Source organism: Aethalodelphis obliquidens, unplaced genomic scaffold, assembly GCF_003676395.1.
Source record: "Aethalodelphis obliquidens isolate GAN/ISIS:26980383/991018 unplaced genomic scaffold, ASM367639v1 scaffold73, whole genome shotgun sequence".
Classification (NCBI taxonomy): Eukaryota; Metazoa; Chordata; class Mammalia; order Artiodactyla; family Delphinidae; genus Aethalodelphis; species Aethalodelphis obliquidens.
In genome coordinates, this window is record NW_020838017.1 from 8,240,540 (window position 1) to 8,266,688 (window position 26,149).

General features: G+C 35.7%; 1 protein-coding gene across 6 annotated transcripts in view; it reads right to left on the reverse strand.

Moving 5' to 3' along the window:
• Positions 1-26,149, reverse strand: part of JMJD1C (jumonji domain containing 1C) — a 308,347-nt gene that overhangs the window by 23,341 nt on the left and 258,857 nt on the right. For 4 of the 6 annotated variants that reach the window (XM_027091871.1, XM_027091868.1, XM_027091870.1 and 1 more), the window contains 10 exons: positions 22,320-22,425; positions 19,873-19,997; positions 18,216-18,359; positions 17,932-18,118; positions 16,132-17,816; positions 13,480-13,652; positions 11,006-13,215; positions 5,877-6,078; positions 2,939-3,153; positions 1,869-2,021 (listed from right to left, as the gene is read on the reverse strand). In XM_027091871.1, the coding sequence (XP_026947672.1) occupies positions 1,869-2,021; positions 2,939-3,153; positions 5,877-6,078; positions 11,006-13,215; positions 13,480-13,652; positions 16,132-17,816; positions 17,932-18,118; positions 18,216-18,359; positions 19,873-19,997; positions 22,320-22,326 (5,101 nt within the window). In that variant the 5' untranslated portion in view covers positions 22,327-22,425. Of the gene's footprint in view, positions 1-1,868; positions 2,022-2,938; positions 3,154-5,876; positions 6,079-11,005; positions 13,216-13,479; positions 13,653-16,131; positions 17,817-17,931; positions 18,119-18,215; positions 18,360-19,872; positions 19,998-22,319; positions 22,426-23,052; positions 23,257-26,149 lie in introns of those variants that run through there. The other 2 variants (XM_027091872.1, XM_027091869.1) reach the window with 2 other exon arrangements.

Below are 26,149 nucleotides of genomic sequence, written 5' to 3' on the forward strand. Positions count from 1 at the left end.
TGGTTTTCTTTAAAAGCGTTCTGACTTTCCCTACAAAACCTACATAGTAACTTGTAAATGTTCTCTAACTAGTTATATTTTAGACACTAGGTTTAGTTACCACTATATAAAGCTATAACCTAGTCAATGTGAGCTTATTACAATATTTATCAGTGAAATAAGAATATATATATATAAAACATAGAATACAACTCAAGGCATATAGGTTATACTTAAAAAAACAATATGGTGACTGACAGGCTATACTTTAAAAATTAACAGTACTATGATAACTGACAGCAACACAACTATTAGGTTTATTATGCATACCCTATCTTGTTTAAAAAAGAAGTCATGCTTATATATGCATACAATATAACAAAATATAATACATTAAAATTAATTTCTTTTTAATTTGGCAAAGGGAAAATGAAAGTAACATAGAACCAGTAAAAAGGAATGAAGTTTTATAACACTGCAGCTAGTTCTTCTACCAACCAAAAATATCCAAATAAGATTTTTACGGTTTTGAAGATATTTAACTGCCTAAAATGCATTCCTTATTATGGTTTTACATTTTACTCATGTATCTTTTGCATATCACAGAAACAACTAGCTGTAGATGCTCTCCCGCTTGCTCAAGTCTCTTTGGTAAACGCTGGGTGTACAAGAAAAAGGGTTAGAAAGGGCCAAGTTTTAGTAATCCTATCAGTGGAAAAGATACTGATGGCTAAATCATGGTTCATCTATCTGACATACTACTTTGAAAAAGAGCTGCCTGGAATGAAAATGACATTCACTGTTTTTAGATACTGAATAAATAGCCTATCACTAAACATGATTTTACTTCTAATACTTCCACAGTTTGAATCCTCTCATTAAGACTTTACCCCCCAAACCTTCAGGTTACCAGTATTTACGTAAGCTACTTCCTTAACTGCCTTGGATGAACTTCTTCTAAAACACTTGTACCATGACAAAAGGTACAGTTAGGTACTTTCTTTTTAAACTATTATCTTCCAAATGTATTAACATGAAGAACACTGTTTTGTGCCATTTTACTTCTCTAGAAATTAGAAATAATCATTTCAAAGGATGTTTTCATATATAATAAAGACTTCTTCATTTTCTAACTAGTGGATAAATGGTGCTAGCAGTAGCATATTCTTGAACATTTGGATTTAAACTTTATGGACCAATTTTTAGAAAAATCAATTCACCCTAGTTAAGTATGCAATTGTGACTTATGTGCTTGACTGTATAATTAACAGCTTCTGGGGCTTCCCTGGTGGCGGAGTGGTTGAGAATCTGCCTGCTAATGCAGGGGACACGGGTTCGAGCCCTGGTCTGGGAGGATTCCACATGCCGCGGAGCAACTAGGCCTGTGAGCCACAACTACTGAGCCTGCGCGTCTGGAGCCTGTGCTCCGCAACAAGAGAGGCCGCGATAGGGAAGGGCCCGTGCACCGCGATGAAGAGTGGCCCCCGCTTGCCACAACTAGAGAAAGCCCTCGCACAGAAACGAAGACCCAACACAGCCAAAATAAATAAATTAACAGGTTCTATAAGACACTTCAGGCTGTGACACAGTGGAATCTGAAAGCTGCAAAGCCTAACCTAAATTTGGGCCGCATTAATCTGATTGAGATGAGAGAGTGGATCTACTAATCAGGCTAAAAAGATGTAGATGCAGTTTTATTGTAGAAAATCTGGCTATTTTAATAAACTGTGGTTAACTCCTCCTTTTTTTAAACATAAGCTTCATAAAACTTCCTTAATGTAATATATTCATAATTAAGGAAGGTAGGGAAAAAACTCACCTAATTCATCTAATTTTCCAGATGAGTGGTCCTAAAAAAAAATTTCAATTTATATGAAGTTACAACTAACCTCTAGAACTCTTCCTTTCCTTTGCCTTGTAACAATCTAAGCAGACCACAAATCCACATTTTTGACAAACCCAATGAATGTTAAACAATGTTGCTTCACACGCATCACACATCTCCCGGACTCCTCTCACTGCTCTTTTCCAGGCAATTTTGGCTGAAATACAGGGAAATAAAAATTTAAAGGCAAACATGCTCTCTTCCATACAATTTTCACTGAAATGCACAAAAACAAAAATTTAAAGGCGAACCAAAAACTTTGAAGGATTTATTAATTAACAATTAATAGCAGATTTCTTGATGTAACTAGTAATTCTCTTCAGAAGACTTACATCTAATGGAGGGTTTCTCAATCCTGGCGCCCTTGATATTTGGATGAATAATTCTCTTTTGTGGGTGGCTACCCTGCGCAGTGGCATCTGGGGCTCCACCTATAGATGCTAATTCTCTATACCCCCAACACCTTTCAGTTATGCAACCAAAAATGTCTTGAGTCATTGCAAAATGTCCCCTGGGGGACAAACTACTGACTTAAGGGATGGGAAGGAAAAGAAGCTAACATTTTGAGCACCTAGTATGTTAGGTGCTTTACTTAGTAAATATAACATAACTACTTTAAAAACAAACCTACGAGGTAGTTATCATTCCCATTTCATACAGTTAAACAAGGAATAAAGTTGAGATACAAATGTAAGTCTCTAACTCCAAAGACTGTGATGAATCACACGAGATAAAAAGCTTAAATAATTGGGATGGATTATGTCTTTATATGGCAAATGCTGAAGTTTCCCAATTTCACATCCAAAGTGTCTATCGTGCTCAGTTATGTCATAATGGCAGAAATACCAAAATGCTATTGTAATTTCACAAATTGCTAATCCAATTCAACCTCAGTTGGAAAATATGTTACCTTAATTACATATAGGTACATTTGCACATAAAAGTGTCATTATCAAAATTAAAAGTAAACAAGCCTAGGTAAGATTAAGGACTTCTCCCACAGATAAAACATATTCCAAAGAGAAATTCTTAAAATGTGAATAGTTGCATGTTCTAAGTATTTAGCTTCCTTACCATCCTTTTTCACCCAGGACAAAGCTGTTTTTTCAGATGTTACTAACTGACAGAACTTATCACCTATTATATCCAAGATGTATTTTGAAGTTTCTATGTCTACTTCATCATCTTCATAATTTTCATGTGTCCATAGACTCATAGCTTCATCATCATATTGGTCAGGAGAAGAGAAGCCATCTATTCTAACCACTCCATTTTTACTAAAAGACAATCTGAAACATTAAAACATAAAAGCATTAGATAACAAGACAGAAGTCCAGGTTTTAAAAGCTGTAAACGTATAATTAATTTATATTTTTATATTACATTATAAATATATAAATTTACAATTAAAAAGCATGAAAATAGAGTGGTTGTTTATATATACAAACTTTATTAATAAAATTTAACCAAATTTTGACTCCCATAGTGCTACACAAATGGCAATGCAGTGGCACCAATTTTAGGTAAAATCTTATTTCTTGAAATAACCTATCACTTATACTTAACTATTTAACTCCAGTCAAATGGAAACTGTCCAAGTGTTTCATGAGGAAAAGAGTTAAAATGTTGGCCGAATGCTGCCTTGAGCAATGCAGTTATTTTATACATAATCTAAGCCAGCACCCTCTAAAGTTGAAAATACCATAAATCACCTTAAGACTCACTAAGATTTAAAAAAAAAAAATGCTAAATTAAAAAATACATTTTCTTGGGCTTCCCTGGTGGCGCAGTGGTTAAGAATCTGCATGCCAATGCAGGAGACATCGGTTCAAGCCCTGGTCAAGGATGATCCCACATGCCGCGGAGCAATGAAGCCCGTGTGCCACAACTACTGAAGCCTGCGCGCCTAGAGCCTGTGCTCCGCGACAAGAGAAGCCACCGCAATGAGAAGCCTGCACACCGCAACGAAGAGTAGCCCCCGCTCGCCACAACTAGAGAAAGCCTGTGCGTAGCAATGAAGACCCAATGCAGCCAAAAATAAATAAAAAACAAAAAAAACCCATCTTCCTCAATAATTAAAATGACACTTCATTGACATGATTTGGAGGAACAAGATTGAAATTCTTAATAGTATATTAGGAACTCAATTACTGTGCTTACTTCCTTCTCTTACTTCTGATATCCAATTCATGTAACCACTCAATTCAGAGAAGTTTAAGGTAAATGGAAGGAAAAATTGCCATTCTCCTACAGGCTGACGGTTATTTCTCAACTGTCTTTGAACTTACTCTTTACTCTCAAAGAGGGGATATCAGAAGTACATTACAAATCAGCCTGTATTTTTCAAATGGACAATACCAACAACATTCCTTTTACCACTTCTTCCTATACCTTTATTACCTTTCCCTCTTTTTCTTAAAAAAAAAAATTTCTCCTTTCATGACAACCCATCATCTTATTTCAGCTTTGTATTATGTCTACCTTTCCTTCCTTAAAACTTTCCCAAAGATTTTCTTATCTCTTCAAACCTACTTTCCGTCTGATTCCTTTTCCACCTTTTCTGTACTTCCATGTGTACTACCTTCTATAGCTATTCTTTGAAGTTGTTTGTCCTTTGGGGATTGTTGGCTAGAAAAACCATGAAGTAAAGAAGAATGTTCTGTTTCTGCCAATACATATTTTTGGGGTCTCTACTGGGCCACCAGCATAGTACATTTATTTGTCACAGCAAAGTGCCTCGTAACTTCTTAGGAAGAAGATGATGATGATTAGAAAAATAATTGCAGGCAGCATCATAGGTGCATTCCATATACATGCTTGGTACTATGCTAAGAACTCTGTGTACTTTGTTCTCATTTCATCGTCATGAAATCTCTGTGAGGTAGGTACCACTATCATTCATATTATGCAGATGAGACAGGCTTAGCTGTAGTCCTACTACAGTTAATAAAGTCACACAGGAACTAAGGACAGAGCTGGAACCAAAATCCAGGAATGACTGATTCTAGAATCTGAGAAATTAACTAGTTTCTACTGGCTGGGTTACCGGAGAAGCCCATAACAACTATTAAGTTGTTTTTATATTTACCACAAAACCTGTGAAATGTGACGTGCTACTAACAAATCCTTCTTGTCGTTTTATAACTCATATTTTTATAGCTACATGTTTAACAGAAGTATAGGTATCTATACTCCAATAAAAATTAAAATAAAAAAAAACCCCAAATGGGCTTCCCTGGTGGTGCAGTGATCAAGAATCCACCTGCCAATGCAGGGGACACGGGTTCGAGCCCTGGTCCGGGAAGATCCCATGTGCTGCAGAGCAACTAAGCCTGTGCGCCACAACTACTGAGCCTGTGCTCTAGAGCCCGCGAGCCATAACTACTTAAGCCCACACACTTAGAGCCTGTGCTCTGCAACAAGAGAAGCCACCGCAATGAGAAGCCTGCGCACTGCAATGAAGATTAACCCCTGCTCACCACAACTAGAGAAGGCCGGCACGCAGCAACAAAGACCCAATGCAGCCAAAAATAAATAAATTAAAAAAAAAAAAAAAAAAAAACCCTAAGTATGGGTATCTGTAATGCAACATACTGACTTTAGTTTAATGCCTAGATTGTTTACCCAGATTTATAGACTTTTATTGTGGCTAATGCACAGATATAAATGTGACATTGTTTTGTTTTACATAAATAAAAAAAAACTTAAACTGCTGTTTCCTATAATTTAGAAAAAATACTAACATTTTCTCATTAAGGAATAATAAATCTCTTAGAAGAGAAAGGTCGTATGAAAACAAGTAGCAGTGTGACTATGAATTTAGTCTAACAGTTAAACCTATTGTTAAATTTGGCACACAAAAAGTTTAGTCTTTTTATAATGCTTTTTATAATGCTTCAGAAACACAGAGGCTCAAAGCCTCATTCCCACCTCCAAAAAACCCTCAGAATGACAGTACAATTTCCAATATCCTATCACCGTATTTTCCCCCAATTACCTATTTTCAACTTACCGTCTAAAGTAGTAAAATCTACAAAACACTGGTGAGTGAGTGAGTTCTTCTCCCTTCTTACTCCGAATAAGTCTACATTCTCGGCACTTTTGCAAATTAGGCCCTATCTCACAGCAGGAGTCATCCTGTAAAAAGGATTCCCCAGTTTGCTTCAGCTTCTTGACTTTACGCCAGTCTTTTAATACTGAACGAGGGATGCCAGCTGTAAAAGCAGTAGGAAGGTATTAGCAAGATTATAACTTTTTAGAAAGGTAAACTCCTTGAGATAATATTCAAATCAATTAAAGATCACTGAGAATAAAGGCAAAAAAAACCCAGTTCAAGTCAATTATACAACTGTGATCATATATTGAGATTGTAGAAAAGAGATTATATTATAGTTCAAGGTACTCATTAATAACTAAAAAGTCCACAGCAGCATTTCTATTTACTATTCTACTAACCAAATGAACTCTTAATGTCAGCATAATGGAAATGCAGATGTAAGTAAATTTTCCAGCTGACTGAAATCTTCACATACTCAATATTCATATTTGTACAGTAGCAAACATGATAATCATTCATTTTCTTTGTAAATCTATAGATAAAAATGCAGCTCTTCTACACAGAAATTTGTTATATGTAGGAGGAGGCTCTTTTAAGATGCACAGGAAGGACCTAAAGACCAAAAGTTAATACTTCTAGAAACTACAGGCTAGTTTCAATATATTTATATTGTTTTGAAATACTTAATCTGATTCTCCAAAGGTAAATGTGGATCGAGACAAATTTCGATTTTATCACACTATATTTGTGGGAAGAGGAGCTAAGATTTTTCTCCTAATATCTCTCCCTTATTATAATGCCCTCCATTTGGTATCAATATTTGATAGAAGCAGTATCTTTTAGAAAAATCAAAGGGTTTGAAGGATGTAAAAGAAAAAAGCCAATATTAACCTGCCTGTCTTTATTGATGGTATAAAGAAAAAAGGCATCAGAGAAGTCTAAAGAAAAACAAAACTCAAACGCACTATACAATTTAATACTTGCAGGAAAAAAATTAATTTATGTACTATACTCTGCATCATTGCTCCATCACGTTCATTAACTTGAACTTAATTGTTGTAATAACACGGGCTCAAGTAATCAGTCATCTATAGAGCAGCAAGAACTCAAAACATTATATTGTACATACGTTAAATGTAGCCTATTCAATTTTTAAAAAATATATTCACTTAAAAGCACGTTGGGACAAGCAAGTATTTGTTGACACCTATCAGTGTACTTACACTGCCCATACTTATGTAGCTATATGCCAGACCTGAGATTTACATAGTTTGTTATTTCTATCATGTTGAATGAATAAATTGTATTTCCTACCCTTGTGTTTACTAATCATACCCATTTTGCCGATCAGAGGCAGTTCAAATGTTCTCCTGAGATTATATAATTCTTGCAGAAGATACAGCAGAACTCTTGTTCTGAGCTCTCACTGTCAACTTACCTGTTGATAGCATACGTAGTACAATCACAGCAAGATCACATACATCTTAACACAGGAAGTGCTGTGTTTAAATTCCAGGGTGGCCCATTTGAAATAGGTTCCAGTTATTAAGCACTTCTATGACTGCTGCCTGATTCTTTTACAATTACATGTTCTCCCCTCTTCTTTCTCTAATTTAGGGCAAGGAGCCATTTGGCTTAATCCACTAGAGAAACATGTATGTGGGCACACATACCACTTATGGAATAAAAATGTTTCCAGAAGGCTTGTTATTTCCTCCACTGTGTGTAAGACACGTTTCTCCTATGGACTGTATAAAAAATTCAGAGCTTCTTGAAGTCAGAATGAACAACAGTAGTACATTGCTGATAAATCTTTATTTGTTATATTACTTCCAATCATTTATTTACTTTTTTATCTGTTACACTAGAATAAACTAAATGAAATCTTTCTATTTAGACTAGAAAATGACCATTAACCAATATGCTTTTACATTCCAGACAATGGAACAGTTCCAAGAGTATGGATAACCATACTACTGTGAACAATCTAAATAGTATTATAAAGAAAGAACCAGGCATTTCAAAGCAACTCTCAGTTCTGTGACATGAAATGGACACTTAGACCTTTTTTTTTAAATGAATGAATAAATTATAAAGATATGAAGGTCCAGGTCATGTAGACTGTTTTTGATATTATGTTTTTTGCTTCTAGACTAGGCCAAACATGACTATGCCTAACCTCTTTTACGAACTTTACTGTAATATTATTTGTACAATAAATAAAATAAAACTCCATTTTTCAATTCTATATATATAATTTACTGGTAACATCTAAAATCTAAAAGTTTGAGATTTAGACACTTAGTCAACGAAAAATACCTAACTCAATGGATATTTCTTCTTCCTTTATACCAGAAGAACATTTTCAACCTTAGTTCTCTATCAGTAAATCCTCAAAGCAGCTGCTCTAGCAACAGAAAACTGAGGAAGAAAATAAGAGAAAAATACATGCTAACCTTTAACCTCTGATATTTTTTGAGATATAGAAATGAACTCTGCTAACAGTTAAACCACTGATTTTGTGTGTCACAGGACTTACATTTAAATCTGATGGGAAATTTCAGTACATAAAATGATGTAAAAAACTAGTCGCGAAAAAGCATCCAACTTTTAATTATCAGTAACAAAAGGCAGCAGATATGAAGATTTTCTAAAACAGCAGATAAAGCAAATTCTATTGTACCTGGCTTTAGAATGTACTAAAAACTATGATATGCGTATTTGTGTAATAATTATACATGTATAATAGTCTATGCAATCATATTACATTCTCTAAGTGCAGACTTAACTCTTTTCGATTGACTATGACTGATGACAACCCCAATGAACATTAAAAGGATAAAGATCATATTTAATCCATGAGGGAGATAATCCACTCAGGTTTAGAACTTATGAACTCCCAATTTAGAGAACTTTTCTAAATAGCCCAGAACAAAAGCAAGTCAACTCTGCCCATAATTAATAGATGGCATTTAATAGTCACTTAATATTACTTTGGACTTGGGAGTAAATGGGACTTAAAATAGCCTGTCTGATGCTAAGTGTTATTCACTATGTAGGGGAGATTTGACTGAGCATTACAACTTGGAGGGGGAAGTGCTGATTCCAGTCTTTGTCTTAAAACCTACTTGGGAACATGTACATACACAGTCTCAAAACGAAAACAGAATATGTACTTCATTAAGAGTTAATTTTATAAATTTAACTTCTCAAGAATATTCTAAGTGTTAAAAGCTGGAAGAGTCCTATTTCTGTTTTCTGTAAGTTTAACTCCAGTATTTGAATACTCGACACCAAAAGAAATGTTTTGTGAAACAAAAGAGAAACAATTATTGACCACACTAAGCTTCTTGAATTCACTGGGGAAGTAAGCAGAACACATTACAACACAGTATGCAATCCAACACTCAAATAAATGGCACGTATCCTGTATCCTTCGTTGTCAATCTCCCTCTTTCTTTCTTCTTACTATGTTTGCATTTCAGTCTGTCAGCCTGTCTCTAGTTGAGCTTGTTTTCCTTTGTTCTTTCACTTTCTGACTGTCCTTTTCTACGATTCCATCCTCCTGTTTTTCTCTCCTTCACTTTGCCTCTGGTTTCCACACAGGCATGTGGGAAAAACCTCATTCAGTAAAAAGGCCCAAATAAGAGCCTTCAAGCATCCAAATGCTTGTTACAGTACGTCTTGAATGTCCACATTGTCACAGATATTTCATATATTGTATGTGGATGAATACATGGATATAGTGAAACTATTAACTGCTTTCTGCCTTGTGCAACATACCTAAAAAAAAATAAGCAAACTGAGAAAAACTACTTCTAGAGTAAAAACATACAGAAATACTTTATAGTGAATATTACTGGCAAGTATCACTTATTCTGCCCTGTTGTAGCCACAAATGAAATATAAATATCAGTTTTGAAACTTTTACTTATTATGTAAGTTCTTCTTGAATATAGAAATGAACAAACAAAACCACCAATCCCGTTTATTTAACTTTTACCCGCTGTTAAGGACTGCTTGAATGAGTAGCATTATTAGTTAAATAGAAGGTAATTTCATTGTTTTCTTTTCTTTCTTTCTTTTTTTTTTTTTTAAGTTTTCAATTTTTCTCCAGATGACAAAGGGTGAAATATGGGCTACATCCACACTACTTTGAAGTAGTTCTCTTCTAAAAGTGGGACTTCAAGGAAGGTTTTGTGAATAGGAATTCTTTTTCAACTATTATCTTGTTACAGGTAAATACCTAATACAGGCATACCTCGGAGATAGTGTGGGTTCAGTTTCAGACCACCACCATAAAGTACACAAATTTTCTTGTTTCCCAGTGCACATAAAAGTTAGGTTTACACTATAATGCAGTCTATTAAGTGTGCAACAGCATTATGTCTAAAACACTATGCATGTACTTTAATTTAAAAATGGTTTATTGCTGAAAAAGGCTAACCAACATCTCAGCCTTCAGTGAGTTGTAGTCTTTTTTCAATAGTATGAGTCGTAATCTTTTTTCAATAGTAACATCAAAGGCCACTGATTACAGACCACCAAAAGAAATATTATACCGTAACGACGGAAAAGTCTGAATTACCAAAATACGACAGAGACATGAAGTGAGCAAATGCTGTTGGAAAAATGGTGCCGACAGACTTTCCTGACACAGGGTTGCCGCAAACCTTCAATTTGTTTAAAAAAAAAAGACAATATCTGGAAAGCACAATAAAACAAGGTATGCCTGTATTAGAAATCCACTTTTAGTGTATAGCTATAACTGCCTTTTGACAATTTTTAGAAATGGTCAAAATTCTGAGTAACTACTAAATTACACACTGGGGTTTTGCCAACCTGAGTGCTATGTAAAACCATATTTCTACAAGTCTCTTGAAAATGGAGAAATATTGATAGGTCTTCTCTCATTTCCTCTTATAGGGTACTTGTAGAAATGAAGTCAATGAGCACATACATTACACCAGGGCATACAAATGAAGTCAAAGATGCCTTTAAGCTAAGTTTTAGAGAACACCATCATTATTGCAAGAACTTACAGCCCATTTTACTTGAGATAAAAAAGTAATTAATTTACTTACCACTATTATTGTTGCTCTGCAACTTCAATTTACTTTTTTCTTTGGCACTCCTGCTGAGAACCCCATTGGGTTTTAAATCTTCTTCTATTTCACCTTTTCTCTTCTGAAGATCATTTTGCTTCTTTTTGTAAGTTGGCTTAGGTTGCCTTTTAGTCCTTTGCTCTGATTTGCTTTCACTTTCGTCTGAATCTCCACTTTCAGAGCCAGATTCATAAGTTCGTTTGGCTTTTCTCCTATTGACTTTATCATCTTTTACAAATTTATCAACTATGATCTTACTATCTACACTATTTTGTAGATCATTCGATGTAGAGGCTACTAAATTGACAGAACATGGCTTAATAATTTCTGATACAGAATTCCCTGAATTTTCCATTTTATTAGTATTTTTATCTTCTTCTGAATGTCTTGTAAGCCAGGCCTTTTTCAGTTTAGTATGGTAGTTTGGTTGACTTGTCTGGGATGCTTGCCCATTTCCTACAGAGTTTGCTTTGTTAATTGTACTACAGACTACAGTGCTATCCAAGAGAGGGGAGGCTGAAGATGTCTGATTTTTCACAGCATTAGGCTCAGGCTCACTGACATTACTACTTTTATACTGAGCTGCAGCCAGTGCTGCCTTGTGCTTTTTTAAATGGATAAAATCAGTTGTGCCTGAGAACCCAGAGCTGGATTGAACAGCACTTCCTGTCTTACTACTGGCTGGTGTAACTGGAGCTGTCGTGCTGACCCTGCATTCTTGTGTTTGAGCCACTGAATGACTGACACTTTTCGAAGAGGTACATTCTAAAGATTTAGAGGCCAAAATGGTATTTGATAAAGAGTAAATTATTTCTGAACCACCCCAGCTGGAAACACTGGTGGTAGTGGCAGCAGATGTGAATATATCCGTTTTGGTATTACACATTGTATTTACAGCAGACATGACTGAACTGGGAACACTGCCCTGTGAGACAGCCTGAAAGTTTTTTTCGGATTTTATGTGAGCACTGTCTGAATTCACACTTGGCAGAATGATTCTTCCACTCTCTCCAGCTTCTGCTGATTTGAGGCAATCTGTTTGATTTGCCCCAATTGAAGATCTTTCACTAACTCGATCTTTGGAAGCTAACTGCATTGCTGGCATGCTATCAAGTTTTGCACTAGAAGGTGGACGTACAATGACAGATGCCATAGCAGCCTGTGACTTTCCGCTGCTTTTCTCCACATGCCATTCAGCTTTCTCTTTGCTGAGGTTATTATTAGATTTCCACATTTCTGTCAAACTCTGTTCAGAAGAACTCTTAAAATTTGCCTGAGTGTCTTTAGGCTCAGGAATCAGAGTTGGAGGCTTTTGTGATTCTTGAACCTTCCCACCAGCATTTACAGGCATCACTGGAGTTAATGTTGGAGGGGAAAGGCTACTGTAGCTGCTTTCCTTTCTCTCCAGGCTATGATGGATTGGTGGGTGAAATACGGGTGCTCTATGTAAAGCAGGCATACTCCGGAGTGTATTTGTAGAAGAAACTGTCAAATGAGTAGGACTCCTACAATCATTTCTGAAAGTTGTTACTGAGTGAGAAGCAATTTGATGGGGAATATGTTCTGGTGCCTTGCCTACTAAACCTTCACTTTCCGGTTGGTGTTTAATCAAAGGTGGAGGCTTTGAAAGAGATGATATAAACGAAGTCAGAGTCTGAGGGTTAGCTGCTGCTGCTCCAAGGGTATTACTCTGTTTTTCAGTGTAAATATTTGAAACCTCTTTGGATGGGTATGACCTTGGTGGTTCATTGACTACACTATTAGACAATGTAGTGAAATAGTTACTTTGAGGCAAACTCTGAGGCACTGAATGCTTCATCTTATAAAGATCTGATACTGAACATTCTACATCTTTGTCTTGTTTGATGACATGGCTTTTAGGGCTAGAGGATGATGATGCTACTCTGGAATAATTATCTCTCTCACCCTCAAGCCCCTTGATTTTAGTTGTATAGGGAGCAACATCAATACTTTCTTGAAGGATTCGACGGTGCTCCTCCTTATATTTGTTTAATCTCTCTCCAGTCTCCTGGGGTGGTCTCTGTAATTGATTCAATACAGGATCCACAAAATGCCTATGCAAGTGACCATCTTTTCCCGTCTGTGACCTATTTAGATCTAGGTCATTTTTGGCTGATGTGGATGCAACAGAACGCAATGGTTCAATAAAAGCTTTCCTCTCCAATTCTCTGCAAAGAAAATACACAAAGGTTTCTGTACACAGTTTTTCTCGTATAATACAAATATAGCTTCTATGCGTTACTATTCTATCATAAAAGTGAAACACGACTTTGCATGTGCTATAATATTACTAAGAAAATTAAAGGAATATAAAAACAGAAGAATAGTACTTATTACTCAGCCCAGTTTTAAGACATTTGTTAAAATTATCTATTTATAAAGTGAATTAAGAAAAATTATAAAAGACAAGTTTTAAGCATTGGTGAACTTACTCTTTATGATGATCTACTAAACATTTTGTCAATGGTGGACTGGAATGTGCTGTAATTTTAAGAGGCCGATGAGGCTCTGCACTGGAAGGTCTGACAGGAATGTGACTAAGTAATCCAATACCATCTGCTGAGGTCACAGGGGTAGGCTGATGTAACCAAGGACTGGGAGAATTCTATCAAAAAAATTTTTTAAAATCATCCTTCAGTTACTAGAAAAAGCTAAACACAGTATCACAGCAGGACTTTAATAGTAGTATATTTATGAAGTATGTGACCTACTAATATAGCAGTATATTTATTATTTTATGAGAAATATCCAGACAAATAAGTAACTAACAGAGTTATATGGATTTTTCCATATGATGAAAAAAATCAATCAGCATTAAAATAGTTATTTCCAGGGAATTCCCTGGCAGTCCAGTGGTTAGGACTCTGCACTTCCACTGCAGGGGGCATGGGTTTGATCCCTGGTTGGGGAATTAATATCCAGCATGCTGTGCGGTGTTGCCAAAAAAAAAAAAAAAAGTTATTTCCAGAAATTTATTTACTGATTGCAGATCTTGAAATCATTGCCTTTAACTTACAAATGATGTACACAGAACCTAGCTTTTAAGATTTCCTAAGATTCTAACACCAAAAGACTATATGCTGCTAATAGAAAAAAACAGAAAACATGTTGCTAAAATACATTTCACCAGATTTCATCAAGTTTATTTGCCAATTTTTCTTGTCAAAAATAATTTGTCCCAGGCTTTCCTGGTGGCACAGTGGTTGAGAGTCCGCCTGCCGATGCAGGGGACACGGGTTCGTGCCCGGGTCTGGGAAGATCCCACATGCCGCGGAGCGGCTGGGTCCGTGAGCCATGGCCGCTGAGCCTGTGCGTCTGGAGCCTGTGCTCCGCAACGGGGAAGGCCACAACAGTGAGAGGCCCGCATACCGCAAAAAAAAAAAAATAATAATAATTTTCCCAATGTCATAATTTATTTAGATTTGGCAGAAAATTACATTTTCAAGGCCCATTTGTACTCCATTTCACTATAAGCTATAGATGGACCATTAAACTTGGAGGTGTGGAGGTACAACAAAATTAATTTTTTTAATATCAACATGCTGCCTTTCTCATAGTGAGTATCTGGTGACATTGATCTCTATGTTGAGACTTACAACTATCTAATTACTTGCTTAAGAACTGTTTCTATACTATGACTCACTGAAATTCTTCCAGAAAATGCTTTGTTGAGTTATACTGTGTTGAACCAGATATTGGGAAAATACAGTCCTTTGGTTTTACCAAAGGGAATACATTTTACATCTCAAAATGATAATGTGAAAGCAATATGATATCACACCAAAGATATGCTGCTATAAAATTTCTTAGATTAAAAATATACATAAACCTCACACAAGAAAAAAAATATATATATACATGTACATAGGATCAAATATATGTTTAAAATAAGGTCTCAATTCTACAAGATCCAGAAATCTAAAGTTATACAGATTACAAGGGTACCTGTATATACCTATATACATACAACAGAATATTACTCAGCTAAAAAAGAAGGAAATCCTGTTACATGCTACAACATGGATGAACTTTGAGGACATTATGCTACATGAAATACTGTACGAGTCCACTCAAATGAAGTATCTAAAGCAGACAATCATAGAGACAGAAAGTAGAAAGGTGGGTGCCAAGAACTTAGGGGGAAGGGGAATTAGTGTTTCATGGGCAGTTTCAGTTTTGCAAGATGAAAGAGTTCTAGATATCTGTTGCATAACAATGTGAATATACTTAACACTACTAAACTGTACACTTTAGAATGGTTAAATAAATTTAATGTTGTGGCTTTTACCACAATAAAATAAATAAAATGTGTTTTGAAAGATTCTGGGGAAAACCTGAAGAGCATCCTGGTCCACGCCAAGGATTAAGTTGCCTCCTAGAGTTTAACGGTGACACCCAATCCCCAGTTTTCAGAATGGGGCTGGTAATGCCCTCAACAACCATTTCTTAGCATGGAAATTAATCTGGCTGGAAAAACCACACAGCGCATGAAGGAAGAAGAAAGAGCCCTGTTCCCCACCTTCAGCAATACTTTGTCAGGCAGAGAGACTCTCAGCCCCAACTTCACTCCCAAATATCAGGATTCTCCAGCCTCGGCACCCTTAAGAGAACTAGGGGCTTAGAGAGTCATAGCTTGTAGTATACATCAATATAATGTATCTAACTGGGAAACATAACAATTTGTCTTTTAAGAATAACTTGATTATACATATCAAGAGCCTTCCAATTTTACATAAATTTTATATCCAGAAGTTTCACTTCTAGGAATTTACCTGAGCAAAATAATTATGGATATATAATATAATTAGTTATGAAGACTAAGTATATAAGAAATAACTGAAGAGGTTTACTTCTTTAAATTGGCTTTTTAAAAAAATAAATAGGCTTTTCTGAGATTTTAGCTTTACAGTTCTAAAGTTACTAAGCATCAAAAGTTTCATCATAATTAGAAAAATAACTGTTTCAAAAATTCTAGCATATTTTATAATAAGAAATCTAAAAAATTAATGGGATACTGAAAAAAGCACTTGTACATATGTTGATTAATAAATATATGACATGAGGTAAACCACAGCTTAACTTACCCTCCTTAACGAAGATTCAGCATTAACTGCATTTTCTGGGTGAACCCACTTAGAAGAAGGCAGACCAAGTCCTGAGTATGCATGTGTTCCATTTGGATATTGCCAAATAATTGGATAAAGTCCAAGCTGATTATATGAAGCAGATGGGTGGGCTTGTCCAAGAAGATGAGGTGACTGGTGCTGTAACAACTGTTGCTGTTGCTGGTGTGCTAGTGCTAAGTGGCTCAAGCTGCTGGCATGAGCAGTCTCCAGTCGTGGGTGGCCACCGAGTAAGGAGGCAGTAGGCACTCCAGGTAACACAGCAGAAAGTAAGTGAGGGTGATGAACAGAATGGTGTGGACCACTAGTCAGAGGATGAGTGTTAATGGTAGGTAATGGAGTTTGACTGGATGATCCAGCCAGTAAGTGGGGTGCAGGACTTAAGGCAGGGTGATGGGTACCTGGATTTAAACACGTTCTATGGGATGAAGAATGAAGAGGAAAAGGATGCTGGCTTAAGAAAGGTGAAATGTGATTAGCTCCTGTATCTGACCCAACAAGTGCAGGATCTCTGTAAACTGTGAAATGCTCATTTTTATCAATGATAAGAGGGCTTTTTGTAGTTTCTAATGTACTGCCTCTAGTAGGAACCGGATGAAAGCTGCATCTTGATAACTCATGGTCTATCTTATTTGCCAGTCTTCTTTCACCAGCAGTTTGGCTGTTTGCAAAAGTGGGCTTAGACTTTACAGAATCAGGGGAATGGTTAATTTTAGGTTTAACAACTTCAGGTGAGGAATTGGATTTTGTCTTGTGAGCATCTACTGAAGTATTAAGTTTAGATTTTATAGTTTCTGGGGGTGGACTTCGCTTATGCAGCTTATCTTCTGTGACAGAAACTGCACTAAGAGAAGATATGTAAGAGACATACTGATTTCTCTCTTTTTCCATATTCAGGTTTTCATTTCCTGAAGAAGCATTCCTAACATTTGACTGGGTTAAATCTACTTTAACTACATCACTGACCCAGCTCTGGTCAGAATCTTGGTTTGCTGTTTCCAAGTATTTTGTATTTGTGACTGAATGTTTTGAATCACTAATGTTAGGATCCATTTTCTGAAGTGTCTGAAGGCCAAAGGTACTTGAGTTTTCCTGAGCCACCTTTTCCGTATTAGTGTCATTCGTAATGTCAATAACACATTTTGGTGTGGGTGGTCTGGATACAAACTTCTCCTTTGGTAATAATTCCACTGTGTGTGTTTTCTCCATATTGCGTTCCTGAAGAAGTAAATCATTAGAATTATGATCAGAAAGTGTGGCCTGTTCTGATGAACGGATAATCATTTTTTCTTGAATCTGAGAGTCAACAGACTTCTGTTTCTCTGTTTCTTCGTGTTTTTTATCTTCCTGTATTGGATCCCAGGGAGGCTGGCTATCTAGTAGTGTCTCTTCTCCTGCCTTCTCATTATTCTGGGATTTTCCTTCTTCTCCATTTATCTTTGAAGTGTTTTTATTTTTCAACTCATGCTCTGGCTTCTGCTCTGAGGAATTATTTATTATTCTCTTATTTGAATTTTCTGAGTCACTGCTCTCAGAAAAGTCTGAAACATTGTCAGTTCGTAGTCTTTTCATATTTAGTTTCTTTTCATCCTCCTCGGGTTTCCTTCTTTTGTTCATCACCTGTTTGTTTTTACCTTTAGCATTTTCTATAAGATTTAAAAAAAGAACAGTTTTATCTTTCAAATTAATATTAAATAAGTATATTTTAAATGTATTTTTGTTTTATATGTTCTCATGCCCTTTAAAAAAGGTGGGTCCTACCTCCTCGTGCTATATAATCATATTTTTCCTCCTTCATCTTCTCTTCATCTGGTATACTGCTATCTGAGCCCTTCCTCTTATTTGGACGAATATTTCTTTGTTGCTGGTGTGAATTCTGTTTTGGTACAGCAGCTTGGGAGTTCATTGCTGGTCTGGGACTATTTGCTTGGGCACGTGTATAATGACCCTAAAAATAACCAATTAACAATGATTGTTCACTACCTGATCCTAAGTAATTTAAGGGAAAATATTTTACCATAATCCATCACTAACAACATACATACGTGAACAGTGTTGCTATTTTGACTGGCACGAGACCTTCGCCGTGATGTAATGCCAATATTTTCACCTTTTAACAAAGAGTGAACAACATCATCTAGAAAGGTCATTTGAACCATAGAAGGATCGACATTCTGTGGTTCTAGTACCTAATCCATGACACAAAACAAGAACAAAAATTAAATCCAATCAGCTAGCCAATGTGATATTAGGTACAATTTCTTTACTGAGTAGAGATGTTTAGAAATCAGCTTGAGATACTGTCAGACTTACAATAAATCAACTTTAACCATTAAAGATAAGGCTACTGTTTTACATGCTAACTAAAAATTAAAAAGCAAATACATCTATTGCAAGTATACCTTGCAGAACAAGGATTAGAGTTATTCAAGAGTATATTGACAAGTCATAAAATGTATTTCAAAAATAAAAAGTAATTTTCAAAAACAGCTGTAAAATAAAACAAGAAGGTAGAGCATGACAGGAATTCCCTGGCGGTCCAGTGGTTGGGACTTGGCGCTTTCACTGCTGGGGCCTAGGTTCAATCCCTGGTCGGGGAACTAAGATCCTGAAAGCTGCATGGTGCGGCCAAAAAAAAAAAAAAGAAGGTAGAGCATGGGAAGCAGAAAAGGACAAAAATCATATAAATGAATAATAGTTTTAAAGACAGGTTAAAGAAAGAACTATTTTTAAAACTAAAGGCAATTTTGTGCTTCACTGAGAGGTCAAAGTTTGTTAGCTTTTAAGGAAAAAAATGAAATTAAATGATATAGTTTATTTAGCATTTCGACTAGAATTTTAACCAAAGCATCTGCATTTTTTTCAGAGGGGGTTCTCGTTTATTCAGACACCCTCCACAATCCACTCAGGTAGGAAGGTGTAAATATCTATTTTCTGGGGGTAAATACAGTACAGCTTTAAAAGATTTGAAATTAAGACTTTCAGACTGTTAACTTAAAACTCCCTATGAAGGCTTCCCTTGTGGCACAGTGGTTGAGAGTCCGCCTGCCAATGCAGGGGACACGGGTTCGTGCCCCGGTCCGGGAAGATCCCACATGCCACGGAGCAGCTGGGCCCGTGAGCCATGGCCGCTAAGCCTGCGCGTCCGGAGCCTGTGCTCTGCAACGGGAGAGGCCACAACAGTGAGAGGCCTGCGTAATGCAAAAAAAAACAAAAAAAAAACCAAACTCCCTATGAAATTCTTAACATTCACCATATTCGCTATAAAACTTAAGGGAGCATCCCAACTCTGGAATTTGATGAAGAAGAACTTCAGTGTGCATTTAAGTTTTCATTCGTGAAAAGAAACCATTTGGGAAATATTTTTATTACTGGAGGGGCAGAAAAGCTGAGACTTTAAGAAAGTTTTAGCTGACCTACTGATAAAAAAAAAAAAAGACTAAACAAATAAGAGTTTGATGCCTCCATTTCAGGGACTGACTTTATCAGTGTTGAAATAAATTTGGCATCACTATCTCGCTGTGACCTCAAGTGAACTCTATGTAACATCAGACACATTTGTACTTATTAGGATTACATGACTGCACCTAGAGATGAAAATTATTTGGTGTCAACCTATTGATCCATTGCGGGGCGGGGGCAGAGGAGAGGCATGGAATATGTGAATTGTAACCATCTCTTTTCAAAAATTGGACTATTTACCTGATCATTCATAACGATCATGGTGCGAGTGAAGAGATCATGATGAGTAATTATGCCAGTAAACCACTGGGTGGCAGAGTCTTGTCTATATACTCTCACTCTGTATCCATTCAAGGAATAAGGACCTTAAAAAAAACACACATCATACATGATTGAGTTCATGGATGAAACGGAAAAGTAATTTGGAACTTGATGTATGAACCTTCTAGTTGCCAAAACTTTACCATAAGCAACTAAAAATTTTGATTCCGGTGACAGGAAAAGCTGCCAAAGTCTTAAAACATGCAGAGACTGTTAACTGAATTTATAAATACAATACTAAAATGCCATATTGGTGTACTTTTGGATTAAACTCACTTTTTAAAATGATATCTATACATGTATACAGATATCCTTCAGAAAATAGGTAATAAATAATAAAAGACATTTATCTATATATATTTAAATATGTCTTAAAACAAAAGAGAATGGAGATAAAAATTTCTTCAATTCACAGGTACTAAAATGGTATCAAATACTTGAAAGTTTAATAAGAACTGTGGAGGGGGGGCTCTGGTGCACCTTATTAATATGATAGTGTTATACATTAACAATTTACAAAATGCTTTCACAATTTGCAGATGCTTATTCAATTTTTTTGAATCTTATTCAAAAACTCTCAGATATTTCCCTGTTTATAAAAATTAAGAAAGTGAGATTGATAGGTTAAATAAATTTTTAAGTGAAAGAGCTAGAACTGAATTTATTTTTCTGATTCCTAGATTGATGCCTTTTCTTCTACAGTTAAGACATTTAACATATCAATCAATGATTTAATGTTTGACTGTTTTAAAAAAAAATCTATGCTAATATCAGTCTAAAATATAAATCAAATAACACATCTGTAGAAAGTATTCCATATTACCTGTAAATCAAACACATTCATACCTGTAATCTATTATACAAACTATAGTCTTAGAATTTTTAACTATGGAAGAAAAAGACTCCAAATTACTTTTTCTGAATGTAATATAGAAATAGCTTATAGAATAACTCCAAATATGACCAATTTTCAATTCCCGTCAGCACACCATCTTAACTGTCTTGTTCTACCACCACACAGAATCTGGAGTCAGTCTCACGTAATTCTGCTTAGGATGGAAAGGATTACTGCCTTAATGATTTCACCTCTAAGAATATGACAAGGAAAAAAAAGTTACTTTAAAAAAATATTAGCCTGGCTTCTTCAATAAATAAATTGAAAGGAAAGGAAGAAAAAAGAGATAGATGGGTCATATCCACTAATCAATCTGTGGACATTTTTTGGATCCCAGGTTAAAAATAAATAAATAAAATAAAAATCAATCCTGTGAAAAATCAATGAAGACATTTATGAGACAAATGGAAACTTGAACCTGAGTATTCAGTATCTGGTATTAAGGAACTATTAATTTTTCAGCATAATAATGGTATGGTGGCTTTGCTTAAAAATAGAACACAGCAATGTCTGAAAATTGACAGAAATAAATGAGAGTACGGGTGGGGCAGAACCTACCAAGGTTTTATTTTACAGTTGTTGGAACCAGGGATAGAATATTTCCGGTGAACTTCCATGTGACTATTTCTCTGTATGCTTCAAATTCTCCATATTAAAAGTTTAAAAAATATCTAGCCTAGGAAGAATTTAATAAGTAGATGATCTGCTGCTATAAAAACCCATACAAAGAAAGGCAGCCACAACTGAGATTATCTCTATTAATGCTTAAATTAAATGGCATGGAAGTTGGGGTTCAGATAAACATGGGAATTCAACAAAATTCCTTTTAGAAACATTCAAACAAATATCGATACTCCATGTATCCATGTCATATTGTTGCGGTTTCAGTTCAATTTCACAAGAAGCTTACATTTTCAATATATGATTTTACTGACAGGAAAAGAAATCACTAAGAATCATAAAATCTCACTGGTTTGAAGACAAACCTGTAACTTACTAAAAAAAAAAAGGAAACAAAACTAAGACTAGTATTGTGGTCATTGCTGAGGAAGGCAAACTGAAATAGGCCACTTTTATCAGATACCAACAGCATTCTTCAAAGGAAATCAACTGTGGCTTTGGGCAACCCTCCACAGCAAACAATGCTTCCTTCTCCAGGAAGGACACACCTAAAGCATTCTGCAGTATGGAAATTTTCCTATTAACAAAACACCTGTGTGGTTATAATTTCATTTCAGGCATTCAGCTCAAATTAGTGGTGAAATTAGTTCAGTAACTGGTGAAGTTACCAATTTCCTATTGAAATTTTTCTGATTTTGCTATTATTTTCCCTGGCCTGTATATAACTCAAAATATTAGACTGGGTCTTCTATTTGTATTGCATATAACTGAACAACCAAAACCAAACATGAGAAATTGCCCAGTTCCCAAAAAATATACATATATTAATGCATAACTTCAAAACAGTTACCTTGCATAAAAATCTCCTGAACCTTTTGTTCCTTTACCCAGACTTTCACTTCTTCCTGAAGTTGCGGGTTGTCCCTGAGAACTGGGTTTAGGCTGTCTATGTCGTCCTAGAATTATAGATTAAAAGAAAGGTCCATGTTACACTGTCCTAACATTAATGTTACCATCATTCCCTCCTGAACGTTCTAAGGACTGAAGAAAATTCCTTGATCTAAATGTATACAAAAACGCAAATTCATAAGTTATAGTTCATTAGCAGTAACATAACAACGGAGCCTAAGAAATTAATCCATGATAAGACAAAAATGCCTTAAGACAAAATTTGAAATTTACTCATTTCAAACCGTTTTGTTTGAACTGTTTGTTTTCTAACTGCAAGCCTTATACAAGTTTTCCTACTGCAAGCCTTATACAAATCACCTTTTAAAGGGTTTCACTGTTGGAAGCAATATACAAACCAAATAGCTTCAGGTCATCTAAGGTTGGTAGCAAACAAATCAAGTTGAATGTTTTAGTGACAATATATACATACATAGATGAGTTACCCTCTCCCCATCATACCTAAAACATTAGTTTTAAACTACAAGTCATTATCCACTGTCTTTTGATTTAAATTGATTTGATTTAAATGTCATCAAATTCAGTTCTACTCAAACTCATCTGACCAGTAACTTCACTGCTAAAAGTTTTATTTTTTCAAGCCAGTGTCAAAGCATCCAGGCAATTTAAATTACATTATTGATGGTATTATCCTCATAACAGGGTGGATCTAGACACAGAAACAACCGGTTCTCTCTCCTTGGAGATGTGAATCACACAGTCACATGGTTTCCCACAATCTGCTGGTCCCCCGCTGGACTCTCTGACATTCTGTTCTCTCTCAAAGCACCTCTGCTGCTCCTGCATTTGAGATCAGCGGCAGGAGCCCTAGAGTAGAGCTGGGAAGAACAACAAAGCAGCACTGTCAATTTGGCGGCCCTTTTAAAAGTGGACTAGCAGATCATGGAAACCAGTGAACAGAAAGGAGCTACATGAAGGGGGGGTTTCATCTGGTGAATAAAAATAATTTGGCAATACAGAAAAGCCAGAAAGTGGCTGAAGAGTACAAAGAATCCCTAAACCAAGCAGGTCATACTTCATTCTTTTCTAAAGTTTATCCAAGTAAAGCCCTTTCCTTCTCATCTTATCACTGCTTTAAGGAACTACTCTGTATTCTTGGAATAATATTGCAGTAAACACTCTGATATTTTGTTTATACTTAGTGAACACCAACAAACAGAAGTAAAGGCCTTTAAACTTATCAACTATGTTCTCCTTGGAAAATACAAAGAAATGCTGCTTTATAGTAGAAGGAAATACTAGAGTGGAAAAGTGTTATACAAAAAGTAGTTAAAAGTAGTTAAAATCTGTCATTTTGTCTTCCTTTTCGTAAAGAAACTTCCTAGCAATCCCTTTTCTCCACTCCACTTTAATGCACACTTAATCTCATTATTTGAGTAACAGAAAATACATGGTCAGACTCTAACCCTCTTGATGCACATCAGGTGACAGTCTAGTCCATGACAGACAAAACACAGGAAACTTTCTATTTCCCAAGGAAAACCATTACCATTTCCAGACAGTTCTGACAGATGCCAAGTTCTTTTAAAATCTTTCTCACTTTAACTTCCATACACAGGTCCAAGCTTAACTCCTTGGAGTCAAACAGAAGCCTAATCACTTTCTTACCTGACAGTCCTTCAAACATTTGAATTCTGGTTTTATGTTTCCACAACCTGAGTCTTCTCTAGTCTCAACACCCACCTTTCTCACAGTTGTTCTTCTTACTCTTATTCTAGACATTTAACTGGCTCGAAGAAGATGGGTACTTGTCTAGAAAACTACAATCTACAATCACAGGGGTGTCACAAGCTGACTTATATCAAATTTACTATAGTGTATTGCTCCCAAGCCTTTATATTCGGGGTGGGCGTGGGGAGGAGTAAAAGCAGCACTGCCAATACGTTGTAGACAAGTACAGGTATGATTTATAAAACCAGTTCCCTGTGTTGAAATTTTATAACTAAAGCTACTGAGATGTAAAATTTGCTCAACATTTCTATTTTATTTATTCAACGGGTTAAAATAATGAGCTACATTTCCAAGATCATTAGACAACAAGTATCTTCTCACCAATGACCCGCTCATTTCTAGGGGAAAAAAGCATACCATTAAAAGCTGATAATATCAGTCTACTCACTGAAATAACCTTACGTAAGTTAAAATTTCTATGTATCAATTTCCTCTCTATAAAGCAGGGTTAATAATATCTCTTTTCATATTAATAAGTACGTTTTTATATTATGATTTTTTAAATTTTACAGGAACTAGTCTTCTTAACACATTCAATTCTAAATTAACCATGGTACTGAATGACATGCATTACACGAAATTAATTAAAACCCATGAAAATTACCCCAATACAATGCCTGATTATGATAATCATATTGTTGCTGAAGCCTTCCTCTACACATAGTGCTTTGTAAGTTAGAGGTATTTCTGTTGAGTTGTGGTCATCGTTCCCATTTTAAAGAGGCTCACAAAAGGCTAAACGATCAAACTCTGTAAGAGTTGTTAGCAGGTAGCCAAATGAGGTTTTTTCCCCTATTTATTTACCTGAATAATGTTGTGATAGTGTAAAAAATCAGATACAAAGCTATAAGGCAGACTCACAGAGAAGAGCATCTGTTAATTAAAAACTAGTTACGAATGCTTACTATCTTTCACAGAATGCAACTAACAAACAAACTATGCCTTGAGCTTGTATGAGATTAAAAACAATTTACCTGCACCCCCCAATTTCATATTGTATAATTAAAATTATATGTATTCATTAACCCCCCCCCAAATCACCCACGTAGTGAAGGAATAAGCACTCTCTGTGAATCTTCTCTTCTCCATAAACTCCATCCAATTTATTAATTACACGGCTAGTTATAACCTCCAGCAAATGACTAATGGGGAAAAAATCAGTTCAGCAAGATCTGTTGTACGAGAAACATAGAAAACATGGAAACGTGCTAAACAATGCCTTAAGTGAAGTTCTGGACTATGTTTATTGTTCACTTGTGTGCTGTGCTTTTTCTCCTTTCGCAAAGACAAAGATTAGCTTTAATTGAACATTAGTGGAACCTGAATGTAAAGAATAATAAAGAAAACTAGCTAACATGATTGTACGTTTACTATGACAGATATCACATTGGGTGCTTTCTGTACTATCAATTTTTGTAAAGCTCAGATTATCATACCCCTTTTACATGCTATACACAGAGAGGTCCATGGTTAAAGTCAGGATGTGATGGAGAGACCTAGCATTTGAATCTAGTTCTGCGACTCTAAAGCTCAGTCTCTTTTCATCTATTCTCTGCTTCTCTTGAAGCACAATGAAGAGGCATAAATAATAGACTATTTACTGTCACTGCCTTTCAAAATTTGACACATTTCTTTACGTTATATGGAAGAGGTAAAAGGTAACATTATCTTAAGTCAGAATGGGTCAAAAGACATTAACATTAGGTGGAAGTTATCGTTCTACAACCTCACATTGGCTATGTGAAATTTCGCATATCAAAATAGTCTAAGACTCATCAAACAGAAAAGAGGATGTTAAACTCATGCAATCTTATAATCAGAAAGCATAGAAAAGAAGACAAATCACTTTGGCAACATGATTTAGTCATGACCTACAAATTCCCAAATGCTGTGTTTCTAGGTTAAACACCACCCTGAATTAAAAACTGATCATCGGAGATGATCAAAATACAGACTTTTTCTCGTATGTACAGAAGAATA